General features: G+C 35.3%; 2 protein-coding genes across 18 annotated transcripts in view; one reads left to right on the forward strand and one right to left on the reverse strand.

Moving 5' to 3' along the window:
• The window catches only part of Bap111 (Brahma associated protein 111kD), a 32,865-nt gene extending 13,388 nt beyond the window's left edge, over positions 1-19,477 (reverse strand). For 2 of the 10 annotated variants that reach the window (XM_022081732.2, XM_022081727.2), the window contains exons 1-2: positions 5,334-5,472; positions 2,700-2,770 (exon numbers count right to left, since the gene is read on the reverse strand). In XM_022081732.2, coding sequence (XP_021937424.1) covers positions 2,700-2,763 — 64 coding nt within the window. In that variant the 5' untranslated portion in view covers positions 2,764-2,770; positions 5,334-5,472. Of the gene's footprint in view, positions 1-2,699; positions 2,771-3,896; positions 3,916-4,141; positions 4,274-5,333; positions 5,473-18,684 lie in introns of those variants that run through there. The other 8 variants (XM_022081731.2, XM_087355184.1, XM_022081726.2 and 5 more) reach the window with 7 other exon arrangements.
• LOC110838492 (uncharacterized) lies at positions 5,346-18,306 on the forward strand. 8 transcript variants are annotated; one of them, XM_022081714.2, is made up of 13 exons: positions 5,346-5,440; positions 6,488-6,568; positions 7,364-7,438; positions 8,178-8,297; positions 8,994-9,056; positions 9,753-9,834; positions 11,468-11,548; positions 11,764-12,393; positions 13,368-13,466; positions 13,871-13,960; positions 14,552-14,694; positions 15,602-15,741; positions 16,890-18,306. In XM_022081714.2, the coding sequence occupies exons 1-13, from the start codon at positions 5,434-5,436 to the stop codon at positions 17,040-17,042; spliced, it is 1,764 nt and encodes a 587-aa protein (XP_021937406.2). In that variant the 5' UTR covers positions 5,346-5,433; the 3' UTR covers positions 17,043-18,306. The 8 variants fall into 8 exon arrangements, with proteins under 8 accessions (XP_021937406.2, XP_021937413.2, XP_021937412.2 ...); XM_022081721.2 differs by having other exon boundaries at positions 14,585-14,694; XM_022081720.2 differs by having other exon boundaries at positions 8,193-8,297.
• Positions 19,478-19,750: the final 273 nt, after the last annotated feature.

Below are 19,750 nucleotides of genomic sequence, written 5' to 3' on the forward strand. Positions count from 1 at the left end.
AATCCAAAGTATTAGTCTAAAATAACAAACTGTGGCTGACTACATATGAAAGTAGCAGAAACTGAACATGTCACATGCTGATTCTGGACCTCTATTAGGCTCAAGAAGACAAGACTCCCAGTGGCAGCACTGCCACAATTCTCCTGCATGTGAGTCAGACCGAGAAATGCAGGAAAGCTTCATCCACATCACTGCAATAGAAAGCTTCACATGGAAACATTTCATATTTGTGTCCTTACTAGACCTCAGGGTACTAGCAGGCTGCTATGAGGGTTGTAGTGTCAAAGGCACTAGGAACTTGTCTTTGCTCATAATCTCAGGTGTAATAAATACCTATATTTTTTTCAAAAAGTATGATTTGCAATTTTTCATATCTCATCAGACTTGATGGTCATTTATCATGGATATAGATATATTACTGCAAAAGCCATCACAGTACAGATATCAGATCAAATTTATCTCTACACTGAAAAATATTTTAATTTAAATGGTGGATTTTAATAAGATTCATATTTTAGTAACGAGCTGTATCTGAGGAAAATGACACAGCTCCATGTAAGGCAGAAAACAAGACTTGCCACTATAACTCACACTAAAGTATGGAAATTTGTAATGAAAATAAAGGCTGAATATAAATATGTACTAGAACAATTTAGAAATATTTAAACTAATAAAAGAATTTGATGCTAATATAAAGACCTTTAGTACTGGTAAAGAATTTTATTTCAGTTGGTGCCCTAAGTAAAACACAAATTTCATTAAACGAGTAGAATTATAATGCACTCTCAGCACAAATATGACAGAACTCCATCACTATTATTCTATCAGTTTTAATCATGAACATAAGCTTTTTATAAAGATACGAGGCTGATAATTCAGAAATGGTAATTCCAAACTTAAGACAACTTCTTACATTTTATAGTCAAAACATATTAAGAATAGTTATTTATTCTGGAATAAATATAAGCTCAAAGAAAATAAGAAATGTGATAGACTTTATTAATGGACTGAATGCTACTTTCTTTAGTGCAATATATGACGTGTAAGGATGAAAAAGAATAGTTAGAAGGGATAAGACAGTAAAGAGCAGTAGTCTGTAACTGCTTGTAAGAACTCAGAAATGGCATGACAAACTTTTGGACTGTTAATGCTTGCTTAGATTTAAATCAAACACCTGTAAAATAAAATACCAGAGGATAAAGATAAATTGGTTTCCATACTCTGAACATCATAAACATAATGACTCCTAATTTCAAAACTTGTTACTGACATTCTGTTGTGGATCAAATTTAACAGGTCTGAGGAACAGTTTCTTCTCCAGGACACCACTCAGCAAACTGACAGTACCTGTACTTCTGAGGTCTAGTTTAGATCTATGAAGAAACCTGATTTACCCGGCAGCACAAACTTCTGCAGTTCAATTCACTGGCATCAGGATGAAGCTAACAATACAACTAATTTTAAACAAGACAATTCTAAAGCACCATGTCATGATGAGGGTTGCTTGAAAATATCACATGCTAAACACTGAAATTTCTAAGTGAAACATGTTTCAGTATAAATACCTAAAGAATATTACATGCCACTAACACTACAAGAGTAAAGTAATGTAAATAAGCTGAGCTAAAGCTAATCCAAGGTTAAACAATAATGATTGCAATAAGGGCATGCTCAGAATAAAAATATACATACCAGCTAGTGATGTGGATGAAAAAATCCAACACGTAAAAAAAGGTGTACAATGTGACTACTGAATTATACTTACATTTAATCTTGGTTTTTGCTATTAATACCATTATGTTAATTACATATCAATTACATCTTAAAACAATAATCTTTAATGACACATACATGGAAATTGGTAGCAGCATAGTAACTTTTACTACAGACTACCACATTACATATTTATTTAAATGTACAACTTTACAGTAAACTTGTGTATGTCCTCACAATCACAGACAACAGTTATATAAAATAAGTCTAACTTTAGTGCAAGTAAAAACTAAGCACACAAAAGATCTGATATAAACAGGATATTAATGACATGTAGAATAGTCAAACTTCAACACATCTGAATACAACAAAGCTAATGATTTTTTAATTCCAAGTCACAATGTAAAAGCACAGAAAGTAAACAAACACAAGTTGAGAACTACAAAATACAGACTCCAACTTATGGTACTGAAATAAAACAACTGTTTCTTCAGATGCATTTATAACAATTATTAATTATACATATATACTTTAGGCTATAAATTTTTCTTTAGTATTTCTGGAGATTTCTATAACTGGGTATTTATAAACTGTTAAGAAGTGGTATCATACATCTCAGACCAGAGAATATAGGAAAAACATTTAACAATAAGTTATAATATTTGTGAAATTCACTGTCAGAAAAGACTTCACACTTTACAAAGTTCAACAAATTAGTAATGCTATGAGACAACTCATCATTTCATTAAATAAATTACTTCCTTCCACATAATCTGGAAACATGCTAGGAAGAAGAGAAGATCTGTTTCATGATTCCTGAAGATACGAGCTATTCATATATACAGCCCCTTTTCATACTATAGCCTTAATTGGAAGCTGCTAATACATAAGTCGTATGTTATTAAGGATTAATACATTTATTAACTGACATGAAAACATTAAAGTGCTTGTAAAACAACGGCAGTATAAAAAAGATGATAACTCACGATTGCCTACTGCAGGAACTGGAGATGCTGCTGCTATTGCTTTGTAGTTGGCTGGAAGCGCCATTTTGTGCCTGCAACAGTGCGGAAAAGCAAAAGTGAATCTGATTCTAGATAAATCATGTATGGTATCCAAAACTTTGAACCAGATCCTATGGTGTTGTACAGTAAAATAATCACTTTCAGAAAGGTATGATATGATCTGCAAATGTAATAATAAACTGGTGTGATAAATTGGAATAAGCAAGGGAGAAGGGATTTTCAAAATTCATTTCCTAAGTCATGTAGTGGACATGAAATGGAGAAAAAGTAAGTTGTCAATGTGCTTAAGCATTCTATAGAGATGTACGGGGGAGTGCAAATAAAGGTCCACACATTTTTAACATTACAGGTAAGTGTTCAGCATCATTCTCTGGATGCTTTACATCAAAGGAAGGAGCCTGCAGTACACATACATGGTACAGGACACTGGAGATTCCTTCTTCACATATTGATCTAATGTACAGTAATGAAACTAACATCATCAATGTGTTCATGTGTTGAATTCTGGCTGATAATAAAATGACTACTGCAGTTTAACCAAAAGCACACAAAAGTCTGCATGGCAGCACATTTTTCCATGTCTGCAGATATTTAATGCCACTATTGAGCTCACACAAGCAAGTGTGCCTTGGACTCACTGCTTACGAGGACAGGAAAATGTGAAATAGTGAATGTTGTTGGAAACCACATTGAGGATGAAAAGGGGCTCGTTAAATTGAATTATACCTTTACACAACCCATTGGTAAAGCAACCGGCATGACAAAATGTTTCACGAGTTTTATTATGAAAACATACATTTTTTGTTCTCTATGGAGAATCTGTATTTTCCAATTTTGAAGGAAAAAACAGCACAGTGAAATGAAAACCTTGAAACATATGCCTATAGAAGAACAAATTAGAAGTGAAATTCATTAGTTCAAATGGAATAAATTAAAACTCCTTTTTGATACTGACTGATTTCAGAGTTTAGCATATGAAGATTATGTCTGTATCTTGTATTTATAGTTGTCCACTACAAATGATAAAAATGAGAGGAAAAATATTAGATTTCTTATAAAATTTTCTAAATGAGGCTCTCCTTTTAGTGTCTGCCATTATTCTGATAATTTTCTTTCAAATGTAAAATCTTTTTTTGTGTGAGTGTCTGTTGAGTTTACCCAGAGAATAATTCCATATGAAATGATGAAGCACAATGTATGGAATGTGTTTTCCAATTAAGTTACTGTAAATCTGTAGGCCAAGAAATTTAGTTGTGTCTACTTCATTTGTTTCATCCTCATACTCTACACCTAGTCTATTACAAATAACCTAAAAGAATTTCTCGACAATGAACCAATATATTCATGTTACAATTATGTGAACGCCAACTTCACAAGCTACAACATTCACTTTCAATACTCACCTTTAAACAAACTCCTACACTCAATTTGAATGTATACGCAAACTGTGAACAGAAACGTCTTTCAGATATTGAATTCCCCTAGAAATCGTAAATATTTATTTGGTTCAGAAAGGCCTATGTTGGTTGTACAACCTGTGATACCAACATAGAATAAACATCACGGATTACATACTTAAATACCACAGACGAAACACCACTAGAGAGCATTCCCCATAGATAAAGGGATATGTCAAATTCTATTATTGTATAACGTGTCTAAAATTAGATTTCTCGTTCATACTAAAAGAAACACGAAAGGTACTTTCATGTACTTTGCTAGAAAATGCAACTTCTATTGTTTGACCCCACCTTGTAGGCATTAAACAACAAATCTGAATTTGTATTAAAACAATTATGCAAATGTCATTATTGGAAGACATTTATGTGACTCCATAATGCTTTGAAATACGTACAACATTCTGGTAATGTATTGCATACCATCTGCTAATACATTAATGCCATCTTATATCTACCCCCTTCTATTCTATTCTTTAAAATCAAAGAAATTTATATTTCATTCCCTTCTATACCAATTTCTGCTCAAGCCTCACAAGACCCTAGCTAACGTTCTGAAAAACCAACTGAACAAATGATTCATACGAAGCTTATCAAGTGTGTTTGATATGTAAGTGTGCAATGGGACTTTGTTTGCCCAGTAGCAGCAGCGGCAGTAGCAACAACAATTGTAATAACTAACTGTATGATGAAAGAGTTCCTAAAACCCCTCCCTATTTTACATTGTCCTCTGCTGTTCCATTCACCTTCACCCTCATAATCTACTTCCATAAGATACAATTCTCACTGGAACCTGTGAAAAAACGGTGTGGCCCCAGTTCCAGCCAAAATAAATTTTACATTATGTCATACATAAAAAACTGCATGCATTGGTGATAATCAGTTTGGTACACTGCTGCTGTAAAAATGGAGTGACACCGTGTTGTAGTTTCAAGCAAGAATTTAAAATTTCAACATGATTTTAGTTATTAAAAAGTTTGTTAAAGAGGAACCAAGTCCTTTTTGCATGGGTCCCTTCACTTGCTGTGGCAGGCGGTTGCAGCTGTTAAAAAGACTGGAGCGAATTAATTATATAAACGCACATTTAAAATAAAGAAGAAAATGCGACGAAACTTGCTAATGTGGTATTGATTTCAACCTTATCTTTTGTCGGCAATGTACTCGTGCAGTCAGCGTCTTCCACTCCTTCAGTTGCCAAGTTTACAAGCAGCACAAGTGGTCACATGTATGAAACGTAAATGAAAGGTAAATGCTTGGGCAGATGGGTCGTAACAGAGAGCAACTAGACAAATACGTCCGTACATTACTAAGTGAAATTTCTACATTCTGAAATTCTGCAACCTTTACATTTCCTTGTCCTTGATGGTAGGCAACACCAAGTTGTCAAGGTCAGTCACGTGATTAAAACATTTGAGTTACAAAAGCGAAATCGAGACGTGGCGAGTTGAAAAGGGGAATCCTAGATTCTTCCCATTGATCTTCGAAATAAGCGCAAGAAAGAAATTCGTTGGTGGTATCTTCCTCGGACTTTTTTCTGTTAGTAGGTGTAAGGAATTGATAGCTTTTAAGATATCAGGCTTTTTTGCCGTTCATCACAAAATGTCTTTTAGGGTAATGGCAGTGTAGTCAGTGTTGCTGTACAGTGCAGCCTCCTACACATTAGTGTTCATTTCTCCAAAGTAACGGGTGCTTGAAACCGACAAGTGGACACAAAAGCAGAATTTTTATTGTAATTATAGTGGAACGGAACTTATTAATGCGGGTGTGACTTGTGGGTACATGCCTTATGGTGGTGGTATCACTAAAGAATTTTCTCAGTATTATTAAACAGCTGAATGAAGGTTTTACAGCGGTTTAGAAGAAATTGAAAATTAGGGAATATTTATGTGAACTAGGCTAAGATGTGAGCCTTACGGTATTCACAGTAGTGAGGATGATCTTGGTTTTGGCACCATGTAGACTAACAAGTAGATGTCAATGTTTCTCCAAAATGTTGGCAGTGAATCCACTTGATGCCAAAACCCAGAACATCATTGATTGGTCTTCGTTAGCTGTCTTGAACTGTGTGTCCTGATAGATATGGCCTAATTTAACTTACTATCCTTCCATTTGCATAGACGGACTGAAGGTAGCTATGTTAGGACAAAGCAGAAGTGCTAACCACTCATCTGTGATGTCTGATCTCACTGCTTTAATTGCATATGCAAAAACACCACTATTAAATCTATTAATTTTGAATACTGGGAACAGCGGCTCTGAATGTCATGTCTAGGACTGTAATTTTTATTCCAGACATGGATAACTCGATTTGGATGGGAATGAATATCATAAAGGAGATCGTTGCTGCCATGAACAGATCAGGGAAGTCACAAGGTGAGATATATGAGTTGAAGATCTATGTATTTATGAAAATGCTTTGTGCATAGGCACTATTTGGAGGCATTTAAATAAAACTGTAATTATTACAGATCTCAGAATTAGACGAAGATGAGTTCTGTTGTGTCCACCACAGAAAGATCATTTCTTTCTGAATTCCTTAGATTGCACATCTTCATTTTCATAATTATGTTCTAGAAATGGAAAATAAAAGTACATAATTTCCAAATTCTGCAAAATGAAATTTCCCCAAACTTACTCATCTTAAAAATCCACTGTCAAAATTTTGTATGAATACTGAACTTATGATCTGTGCCATAGGTCAGGTGGCAAGATGGTGGTTTGTTACTGCAAAGGCCCACTTCAGCTGCATGTGAATTCAGCTATGATATATGATGAATGAAGTGGCAATGGAGAAGGTGTTTCTCGAGATCCTCAGTTTCTCCAGTTAATCATCATTTTGATACTGTTCCATCTATCCCTGTGATGTGAGGTGTGCCATTGCTGGGCAGTATATTACCAAACCTCAGCCATAAGTTAGGGGCTTAATCTCCGATATGGTACTTGTCTGGTCTGGAGTACAGGTTATACAATTCTAAGTCTGTAGGACTGATAGGATGTTTGGTATTAATGGCTAAGGCAGGGAGTGACAGACAGGAAGGTTAAACATGCCTCTTCACCAGTAGAGGAATGTTGGTGAAGTGACACAAGGTGCTCGACTAAATTTATGTAATGGGGTTTCAACCTCAGATCAATGGGTAACATGTAAATACAATTCTTTTCACATTTCAGAGGAAGAGGAACGTATACGTCAAATTATGCAAAATGTCTTGACTGAGAATTCTACTTCTGCAAGTGCATCCGAGAGTGAGTAGTATGAAAATTGAGATTTTATCCCTTTCTGTAAACTATATAAGCTATCCACTTCCTAAAATCCTCTCTTCAATCCTAAAGATAGAGGCAGTGCCCTTAGTAATGTTGGTCTCTTCCTACAAGCTCACACAGCATTACAACCCGGAAGACCAACACTGACATAATATGAAAACTGTTTAAAAACACTGTGCTAGAAGTATGAAGGGTCATGAGTTCTAACATGCAAAACTTGAAATGAAAGAATATCCCAAAGCAGGTTAACATAATGTGTAGGTTATAAAAGTAAATAATATTCTAAATACAGCAAAAAGTCAGTTGCTAATTTGATCAAGAAATCTATTTTATGGAACCTGAACAGTCACTGATTTACAACAAACCTGTCACTGCACCCTATCCTCAACAATTTGAATGCAGTCCATGTCATACCGTTGCACCGAGATCCAGTTTAACATTATCCTCTCATCTACTCCAAGGTCTCTGAACATGTGGTTTCTTTTCTGATCATGCTTATATACATTTCTCATTTCCCTTGCATGTATCATGTGTCTCAACGGTGATTTAATCACCACAACAATAAAAGTGAAGAGTATAAATTTTGAAGATTCACATAATGTACTTTTTTCATCATCTTGTTACTGCCCGTCTCCTAGGTCCAAAAAAAATCAGCACTTTGTTCTCAGATACCCTCAATCTGTTCTCCACTCTGAATGAGACAAGTAACACTAATGTACAGGTGTTATTCATACAGGAGATCTGGTAAATCGCATGATGCAGCTCCTAGAGCAGAACATGACCAAACAGACAGCCGAGCTTCATGCAACTGTGCAGGAAAGAGATCTGTATAAAGTTAAAAGTAAGATTGTACTAGTTGAAAAATACACAAATGTTATGCATGCTTAAAATTAAATTCATGAAGACAGCAGAAATTATGAGGATAGTAACCACTTCAGTTATTGTTGTCTATTGCCTTATGCTAATTTATTTAGGATATTTAGTTCATGAAGTAACATTTACAATGATGATTGATAGGTTCTTCTATGTCAATAGTGTGTATGTGTGTGCCATTGAACAATATTTTGTGGTTTTTAAATGCATTTGACTTTTGTCATGTGTTCAGAAACATTTCATTATGCTCCTTTAGATCAGTGGTATTCAACATTATTTGTTCGTGTATCCCCAGATATAATTTCTCTTCAACTTTGTGCCCCCAAAGTTGTTGGTATATAATTAAAGTTATACATAGTATATAATCTACATCTAAAATAAATTACATTACTCATTATTCAGTGTTTATCATAAAATAATATATATATATATTTTTTAAATTTCACATACCCCCTAAGATGTCTTCGCGTACCCCAGGTTGAATACCACTGCTTTAGATGAACCTAGAGTTGAACTCAGAACCAGTGAGCCACATTAAATCTAATTAAGATCGTGTTGAATGAAACATGAAAATTTTATCAAGAAAGATAAGCAGATCTAAAGGGAACTACAGTTGTCTTTCCAGGTGGAGAAAATATGTAGTGTGCAATTGATTTTATTTCAGTGGAAGAACTGAATCGCAGCATGAATCAGCTGATGATGAATCAGGGGGCTCATGCTTCAGAAGGTAATTTGTGTTTAGTTGATAAGAGCCATGTGTTCTGTAGTGCTGCAGTATTTGAAATTTTAATTATATGCTATGGAGTTTTAATCCATCTCCAACAAGTGTTGGTTTTTGTAATTATGATTCCTAATTCTTAGAATGAAAACAGACTTGTGGAGGGGAGGTTTGCATTTCTCAGGCCTTCATAAATTAACTGTATGCTGTTTAAGAAATTTTATGTGAAAATTGTGCCATCAGAATTTTGTTTTTTTGCTGCATCATTAATACAACCTAGTAATACCAACACGAGAACCACAGAATCACAATGTGGAAAGAGAAATTCACAATTTTCATGATATTTATTGAGTATAATTTAAATAATATTGAAAACTCAAAACTAATTTTCATTGCTTTTAACCCTTAAGTCCTCTCACTGAGATTTAATTTTTGATATTCAGTTTGAAAGTATATATCATACTTGTGTAAATGATTACTAAATGGTAACAAGAAACTGCTGGTGGTAGTTAGCGAGAGAAAGAGTAAAAGATTTTGGAGAACATAAATGGTAATGGACAAGCAAGAGTGATGCACAGCAAACATTTTATTTAATTTAATATGGTTACAAATATGTGCCAGAGGAACCCATTTCACTTTATTAACTTGATGTTTTTCATCGTCTGTATTTCATAATAAATGTAAAAATTGTATTTCTGTCTGCAGGAGAAAGATCAGGATTTACACCAAGACAGAGGAAGCTTGCAGAAATGTTACAAGAACTTCAAGAAATGCGAGAAAGTAAATTGTAAGAACATTCAAACATTATTGCTAAATTATCCGCACTGGTTCTGAATTGTGGATCCTTATTACTGTCATAGACTTATTGTTGGCAACATTATGATTCACATTTTGTGCAGGTAAAAAAGTCAAGAAGAATGAGATGGGCGGGTCATGTAGCATGCATGGATGGGACAAGAGGTGTGCACCAGGTATTGGTTGGGAAGCCTGAGGGGAAGAGACCGCTGGGGAGACCTAGTTGTAGATGGGAGGATACTGTCAGGTGGGATCTATGGTAGATAGCAGTTGAAGGAGACTGGATTTTGTTGGCCCAGGACGGTGTCCTGTGGAGGGCTTTGGTCAATTTGGTGATGAACATTCGTGTTCGGTAAGCCATCTATTTAGTTAGTTAAAAGGTTCACAGTTCATGCTAAATTCCTGTGAAATGAGGTGGATTATTTCATGTGGAACCATGTCATTGGTGGTGAAGGAATTTGTGAAGCGTTGTGGGTGATAACACAGTAATGTTGTGTAATGATTAAAGTATGCAACATTTATGCAAATTTTTCCATATATTATTAATGTTAATTACTAGTGAAAGTGACATGAAGTCTGGTTTCTATAGTGATATACCTGCACTTAGGCTTTTCAAAAAATCATAGAATTGAAGAACAATGCATGTGTATAGAGTTGTGTTTAAAATTTGTGAAAACTTTTACAGAATCTTACAGTGTGTTAAAACTTGCATTTGGAGAGAAAACAATGAGCAGAACTAAACATTTGACTGGCTATTGAAATTAAAAATCGACTTTTGTTAAAGACACTTAGGGTTAGGGGCATGTTCTTAGACATTCATGGAACTGTATATCAACTATTTGTCTCACAAGGGAAAACTGAATCAGCATTCCTGCACAAATATTCTGAATGGCAGAATGTCGATACTACCACTCGCTCTGCTTTGATCTTGCAGAAATATCAGGCCAAAAACCTTATGACAGTTGCCCCCATTCTCTGTATTCCTCAGCTCTAGTCCTGGGTGATGGTTTTTATGTTCTAGAACTCAAGTTATATTCAAAGAGAAGTGATTTGGTTATGTTATCAAAGAAAAGTTGCAGAATTGAAGACTTTCATGCATGATTCCAGCAATCGCAGAATCACTGGACTCGTTTATTACAACAGGCCACAAAGAAAATACTCGGTTCTGAAATTTGTTACCACAATTTGATATTTAAACGCGAGATTTATGTGAGTCTAATAGAATATTATTAGTTCTCAGATTTTATTCAGAACAAACTTATAATTCATTATCTTCTCTTAAAATGTACATTACATTATCAACCCTTGAAAATGTTGTCATTGAATAGATTTCTTTCCAAGTAAACATGATACCTATTTTGAATCATTGTCCTAAAATAAGCTAGTAATGGCTTTGAACTTTCATGAATTCTGTTGTTAATCAAACAGTCTCATTGTTACAGTTGTCAACATTACTTGTACTGCATTCGTATGGGACAAAAAGCTAACAGTATATAGTGATAGATTCAGCTCCGCTCCAGAAGTACAATTTTTTCATCAAGTGATATATACTGTAAGCTACTTATGTTCATTTGTGCCTCCATAGAAATCTCTTGATATATAATGAACTAATTTCATCATTGCAGGCATGAACAGAGAACCCCAGGAGAGCCATTTACCAGGGGTGGAAATGGAGGGGGTGGGGGTGGTGGTGGTTATGGTGCCAGGTATGTAGTCTGGAATTATGGTAAAATATGTGATTAGCAACAGAGCATTTGGGAAGAGGTGTTATTCAGCTGGCTTACTGAGTTTTTGGACTTTGTCCATCATCCAGCAACTAAGTAATCCAGACTGCAATACACCATAATCAGAACCGTTTATAAATGAAGTGTTATTCATGCATGTCATTTGATGTAATATTAATTTTTTATTTTTCTGATAGGAGGCCACAGAACCAAGGTCATGCACAAGGTGCTTTTAGCAAATTTAGCAGACAGGACAAAGGTGATGCTCTGTTTGGTCAAGGAAAGCATCCTTACAATCAGAACAAAGGGAAGTCCACAGAAAACCTTGAGATGGTTGACCATGCAGAATGTAAACCAGGGGGCTTCCAAGATAAACCCTTCCAGAGAAAGCAGTACCAGAAATATCCAGAACAACTTCAAACATTTCCACAATATGGTGACAGATATGCGAGCCCACATTTCAGTAATACGGTTTCTGGTCATGATCATGGTTCCCATTCTGATAACAGGCCCAAGCAGCACAATACCAATTCTGAATTTAGCAACAGAGCTGAAACACAGAATAAGCAATATCATGGTCCCAATAGAGGTTACTTTCAGCGCGGGGGTCAGTTCCATAAAAGAGGCCAGTTTCAGCAACCTCGTGGTCAATTCCAGCCTCAACATGGCCAGTTCCATCCTCAACATGGCCAGTTCCATCCTCAACATGGCCAGTTCCCGCCTCAACATGGCCAGTTCCAGCCTCAACATGGCCAGTTCCAGCCTCAACATGGCCAGTTACACCGTCATCGTGGGCAGTTACATAATTCCGGCCAAGGCCAAAAAAGGTATGTGCAGATTGGTTTGAATTCCACATATTCATAATTGCTCAGTCTGGAAGAGGCTGTGGGCTGGACAGATGTGGTTTCTTTCATGGCAGGCAGAGAATAGATTATCTCTGCCATAATATTGAGACCAGCTATGGCTCCCACCCAGATTCCTATCACAATTTCATTTAGAAACTCTTTATCTGGCATAACATGGTTGGGGTGTGAAGCAGATACTTGCTTTCAACTGTTGCTGACATAAGATTGCTTCCATTCTGCTAGACACTTTCATGGTGTCGCATAGGACGACTTTACTCTCTATAAACATCACATATGAGGGCACTGTCAGAAGTTTCCTGTAAGTGATCACTCATGCTACAGACACAACAAATCAATTTAAATTGTGTCACAGTGCACATGTATTTGTTCCCAACATAATCTCCACTGAGTCAGTGGCCCTGACCTGTTGGCAATGAGAGTATTAATCATATTGCAGTAATTGTTTGTTCAGGTGGTGGTGGAAAAATGTGCAGATTTAAACCAGCTTCCCCACAGTAGTAATCACATGGGAATTGTTCTGTAGAATAAGGTTGTGGAAGCACCTCCCAACCCAGACTTGCATTTAGCTCAGCACTGGCAGTGAGGTGCTGCATTATCCTGCAGGGAAATTAAACCACATTTCGGCATTTCTGGTCTTTATGCAGGGCGGGTCATACCATACTGTGCAATAGATATCATTAATGGTGGTAGAGCACAGTCATTTGACAGGTAAAGAATAACACGTGTCACTTTCTTGGGCCTCTTGTCTGTATCGTGAGTTTTCTTCTGTAGCGAGATGGGGGACCACCAGAAACTGTCTCTGAAACATTGGACAATGATTCCATTTTGACGTGGCTTATCGCCCAAGAAAATTTTATTGTAGTACAATATGCTTACATAATTTTATTGAACTTTTAAAAGTGCAGTTATTGAAATGATCATCTTAACATTTTCAGTCATCTGAGTGAATCTCCTAGTGAATTCAGTAACAGCCAGTTAACTCCTGAAGAAATAGAAGCAATCAAAGCCGTACTGAAGCAGCAACAGCAGGACAAGTGAGTTAAGCAGAATTTTACATATATTGTATTAAATTTGGGGGGGGGGGGGGAGAGAGAGACTGGTTTTACCAGGTTGCATATTCTTTAAACTTAAGTACTGTTACTTTGCTGCTAGTCTAAGGGTTGCTAATCTTGATAATATGTTTGCAATTTTCTATATTTCAAAACAGATCTTCACCTCCCATATTAGTGTTCACATTTCACACTACTTGCCAGTTACTGTCATCCATTTCTCCCCATACATGATCACACAACCTTCCATCACTCCAAGATTTGATCAGGGACTTGAGGAACAGATTTTTTAGGATGATGAAGGTTTAAACTGCTGCTAGGTTTATATCCTTATATGTTTATTGAAGCCCTGTGTTGTAGCATGCATTACACAGAATTTGATCTTACAGGAAACCCAGTTCAACTCCTCTGGTAGTAAATCCAAGCAAGACAACTTTTAAGAAAAAGAAACCAAAGAAACCCAAAGCTGCAAAAAATACGTAAGTATAGATTAATTTAAATATCATTATGGTCTTGAAGCCTTTAGAATTGATTTATCAATACAATTAAGTAGGATTTGAGGTTTTCACTGCTGTGAGTCCAAAGATGGCTGTCTTCTAGGTTGTAGTGCTGTGTAGTCTGATAGTTCACCAACATATCAGAGGGCCTTGTTGCCTCCATTATCAGCCTCCAGACTACACGGCGCTACAACCCAGAAGGCAGCCATCTTCATCAATAAAATTACTCATAATGTACAATACAGCCATGAGTCACAATCAGTACCATTTTAATTTTTCTTCATCTGGGTACAGTAGAAAATACAAAGATTCAGGCAAAAATAATTTGACACAGATTTTTCACACATACAAACAGGCCTCTATGACCATATTCTGCAGGGATAGTGTTTTTTATGACATTTGGATAGTCTAGTGCAGGGGTTTTCAAGATGAAATGTGTGCAAAGAACACATAAAAACATGAAATCAAAAATACTTGTACCCTGAATTTTGGTAACAAAATTGTTTAGCAAAAATTCACATATTTAATAACAAAGCAAGACTGCATATGCAATTTGTGTTTCACGCTGTTTAGTATTTCAGCTAATAATACCGTAATTGACTCCAGGATTCCTGATGACAGTGAAGAGGAAGATGAAAAAAAAAGTGATGTTAAATCATCAGAAAATGATGGCGAGTCTGCTGATTCAGGAGCTACTGGTGGAAACAGTATAACAGGTTAGCATCATTCTCTGTGGTATGTTCGGTGATATTCATTGTTCAACACACATGTAACATAAATCTGCTTATGTCACATATTTTGACATTGTTTGCATTAGGTAACACTTTGCATTACAGGTGACTTGTTATACACAGAAATTACATAGAAAACACACAAAATTGTAAATGCCTGTGGATTTTCTGAGTGATGCACCATGAGAGGCCTTAATTTGTAGTCCCGATGGTCAAAATGGGGGAGTGAATTGGTGAAACTGAATGCACAGCTCTGGGCCCGTGGATAGCTTTTGCTGTAGATGCAGATAAGATATTGATTATAACTTATTTCTGATTATTTTTATCCTTTTTTATCCTTTGTGATGTTGGTTCATTTATATATTCTATTATTATTTGTTTTCTGGTTATTTTCTATTTATTTTTTGTTCTTTATTGTCTGTGCTGTTGTGTGATGTTCTATAATGAAGTGCAACAACCCCTTATGTCATACTGCTGCAACACCTCCACCACTAACATCAACTCCACATAACTGTCCTGACCTACACAATTACTGATGTTGCACCACTGCCAGTAGCCTATCCATTGTTTAATGGATTACAACAAGAAAGAATGAGGGAGAAAAATAGGAAATTTTAGATATGGCCTACTTTTTAACATACACAGTATTACTTTCTGGGATCTGTTTTGGATTACAAACATGTGATGATATTTTGCAGTACCTTGTCCAGGAGAGTAACTATATTGAACTGATACCTGTTTGAAACAGAAAATCTGGTATAGAGTGTAGAGTGCTGGTGTTTTAATATTATGTATCCATGTTGAAGAATGTAATTTCTTGGAGTATATGGCATAGCTTTGGTTAGTAGGTACAGAAAAGAATTTTATCTTGCATTTGGTATTATTTATACAGATCCTAAGAAGAAACCGAACAGTAAGAAAAAACAAAAAAGCAAAGACCAGACTGCTGCTCAGCAGAAGCCCATAGGCTTATCTGAACTGGAGCTGTTTGTAGCTTCAGGTTTGGACCTGCCACAGACTTCTAATTTGAATGTAAGTAAAGTGCATGTTTGAATAAATACATGGTGTAGAACACACACATTTGATGTTTTGAGTCCAATATATTTTCTTCACAGTGTTGTGTATCAGCCTTTAATTAAAGAAATTTATGTAGAGTGTAGAATGCCTGGATTTGTGTCTTGCACATTTTATTTGCACAGACTTTTCTTTTTTCATTCAGTATGTTTTTCACATTCTTAACAGGTGTTAGAGCTCACAAAAAGTGTAACAGATTATTGACAATTTGGGCATGAGTAATAAATAAAATAAGTCTGATAAAGAAATAAAATATTAAGATTAAAAATGGTTGTCTTGAAAAAAAAAGTGCAGTATGTAACACATGTATGCCTTTTATTTTTATTTTGCTAGCTTTAATATATCTTTGGTTCAGCTTGACTATTGGCCTTGTGGTCCACTCTTTGTTGCTTACTGGAAAGAAGATAAATTGGTGCAGGTTCTATAACCTTCAACAATTTACCTTCTTTGCTGACTAAATTATATTTCTTCAGAAACTTGAAATAATGCATTTTAAAATGCCCAAAGTTGTTACTTTTAGCAAGAAGAATCCTAGAAAATAGTGTGAGGGTTACTGGGGCCTAAAATTTGAGAGGTCCATTCTGTAAAAAGAATGGGAAAGTATAATAAACAGAGTACACATATTGTTGTTTTTATATTGTTTCAAGTGAATATTTTTATTGTTTGCATGTTAGTTGGTGTTTTGTTGTTACAGTACATACGAATTACATTTGCCTGATAACTCAGTGTAGGTCATCCCAGTATTAAACTTCGTAGAAATCCATACAGTGATTTCAGAGATGAAGTACCTACAGACAGATGGACTTTTTCTACACTATGTGCATTCTCCTTGTCCACTTTGTGCAAAGAATGTGTAACAAAAATACTTCTTTTGCCAAGAAGAGAATTCTGTATACAGTGCACTGCAGTTCTGTGTCAGTAAAATTGGGTGGTGGTGTCAAAAAATCTTTTTTGCACAAGCTGTTTCATCAAGCCTGTAAACATTTGCACCAATCTTTGTTCCTTGTAACCTGACACTCTTTCCTTTGCCTGATTTCTCTTGAGCAGATATATATAAGAGAATAAAAGGAGAAGAAATAGTAATAAAAGAATTATTTTCATTGCAGATGAATGATAAAGTGGAAGATTTAATGCTGATAGGAAAAGAAAGTGACGGTATTGTAACATGTCAACCACAGACAGTGAAAGAGCTCACTGAATTCAAACAGAGGTATCCTAATGCTCAGGTCATCATTGTGAAAACTTCAGAGCAGAAGTGATGGACATTATTCTAAGTGCAGAAAGGTTATGGTCTTTCATAACCTTGTATGTGTCTCTAGAACAGTAATTTATAATGAGGCCACAGAAATCCCATGGATTGGCCCCCTCCTCATCTCTTGCGAGCAGTTACACTTCCCCCCCTCCAGCTGTACTGGTTCTGTTTACAGGAATGCTGGTAGTGCACTAGCAGAAAGTATGTTGGCTGGCCGACAGGCCAGAGGTAGACAGACAGGGAAGTCTTGAACCCTGTCATCCTCACCCCTCATGGGATTTCTTTCTGTGGCCTCAGTATAAGGTGGTGGAATATAATTTTGAGAAAAAAACAGTCTTTGTGCAGCTGCCACATTATGTCTACAGACTTGTATAAGCAGCACTTCTTTGTAATAAGTCATAACTTCATTTTAAATGAGTAACATTAAAGCTCCAATAAGCAATTTGGACGAAGTTATTTTTGATTATTTTAGTGTTTACAGTGCTACATAAATTGTTGAGATTGAAGATTCTATTGCTATTTTAAATTGTGGAATTTCAACTGTGGCCGCCTGGGTTGTGACACCATAATTGTAGGTGATTATCAATGTTTTGGAGGAACCTATTGCCTCTATCTTAACAATGAATCTCATAATTAAACAGTGATTCATATACTTTGTGGTATTTAGTAGTGACTGTTTATAGTACTAAAATTTAATTGCAGATTACTAATGAAGAATGAATAACTGAGATGAAGTCAATCAGACCATTACATCTGACCACAGTCTACAGAATTGTTGAAAGAGCTATTACATACTCCTTTTTTAACATTACTGTACACAATAAGTATGTTACATCAGTGTACTCTTATATGAAATACATTGTTCAACCGTTCTTAGTAAACTTAGGACAGCCAATATTTGTTATGGGAGGCATATATATATATATATATTTCTGAATTATGAGGCCAGTGAGCTATAAAATAATAAGATATTCACCATGAATGACTCATCAAGTATGTCAGTGTTGGTCTTCTGGGTTGTAATGCTGTGTGGATTTCTAGGTAGATACCTAAGTTTACAACCCAGAAGACCAATATCACCCATTTTCACAACTTTATAACTTTAAATTCAACTTGAAATGGAAGCCATGGTAGAGTACTTGCTGTAAGTCTTTTCTTTTACTACTTCACATATAACTGTAAATTAGCCTCAACATTTGAAAGTTTGTATTTAGCAACAATATTTATACAATGACTGATTATAATGGGAATAAAGTACAAAATATGGAGAATTGATTTATTAAATGTTAACTTTTCCACTTCTTAAACTATGAGAACTACAATTATCCTTTTCAGATACCCTGTCAAGTGAAGTCCTTCAATCATGGGCCAAGTTCTGATTTGAGGATGATTTCAAATTAAAACAACTCGGTTCGTCTCTAACCCACTACCTTTCCTTTCATGTCTGCTGTACAACAAGACCTATTTCAAGAACATTTAACTCTCTACTTCTAAATTTGCAAACGGGGTAAAAAAGAAAAAATCACATTAGAACAGTATGAATGCATAATTACTTTTACAATATATGTTAACTTTGTGACACCTGTATTACAAATCAACATGAACTGAGAACTACAAACTGATTCATAGTGAATGAGGTTAGGTCTTACCTTTATGGAATCCAATATATTAATCTTGAAGATTACAAGTGTATTACCTCAAAATAATTGAAAAAACAGATCTTATTAAACCCACTTATAAGCGCTATACAGAAGTACATAATTCAAAATTCTTTCAGAGTTCGGCGTCTATAGATGCCCACCCCTAAAATTCACGTGTAGCCCACCGATTACTACCTTTCTTCGGTAGTATCGTGTACTACTGTCCTGTCACGCAATGCAACAGCGGTAGTGGTAACGATAGCTCAGTCGGTAATAACGCTAAATACTATTCCTACTCACAAGGTTTTGGTAAACATTTTAATTGATACCTAACATTAGTAGCTTGTCCTAAATGTGTTAGAAATTTGCATGTTGTAAATTGAAACAATGAGTTCTTTTGCAATTCCTACTTAGTATCCCAATAATTTTTTGATTGATTTCATTGACAAGAATCTTTCATGCTTTTAATACTTTATCAGAGCTTTTATCCATAGATTTAACACAGATATTATCATTTTGTTTATCTTATTTGAATTTGACTGATATACTTGATATGAACATTCCTTGTGGTTCAAGTTTAGTCTAAGGTTGCAAAGCATGATTTATGTTGCACATATATATATAGTCTTCATACTATAGCATTATTTATCTAAAACCACTTTGATTTAAAAAAAAACAGATAGGAATGTATGCACTCACCCTGACACTGGAGAAAGGAAAATTAATTGTTCTTTCATCAGATTCCATGTGTGCATTACCTGAAAGTACTGAGTTAAAAAATGTTGCATACAAGAAGTATATAAAAAATAGATTAAACTGTACAGTTGCAGTTAGCCAGAAATTAAAATAATCTCTTTTAGCACTATAGAAAATAAAAAATTAAAAAACCCATTTGGAATTAAAAATTACAGTAAGAATATCCCATGTGAGTTCCCACTATTTCCCTAAGTTTTTTTAAAAAGCAGCAGCAGAATATTTAACACATGCTGGTTACAGAGAAATATGTAGGTCACTGAATGGTCAGTATCAATGAAAACAATTTCAAGCAGATGTGGATCAATAAATCCAGAAGAAC

Source organism: Zootermopsis nevadensis, unplaced genomic scaffold (genome assembly GCF_977971745.1).
Source record: "Zootermopsis nevadensis isolate Lab colony 2312 unplaced genomic scaffold, Znev_1.0 Znev_ptg000024l, whole genome shotgun sequence".
NCBI lineage: Eukaryota > Metazoa > Arthropoda > Insecta > Blattodea > Termopsidae > Zootermopsis > Zootermopsis nevadensis.

Bases quoted from the DNA above. Each gene is read 5' to 3' on its own strand.
- LOC110838492 (XM_022081714.2), top strand. The intron at 11,549-11,763 runs GTATGTAGTCTG...TTTTTCTGATAG, and splicing joins GGTGGTGGTTATGGTGCCAG to GAGGCCACAGAACCAAGGTC. The intron at 14,695-15,601 runs GTTAGCATCATT...TTATTTATACAG, and splicing joins TGGTGGAAACAGTATAACAG to ATCCTAAGAAGAAACCGAAC.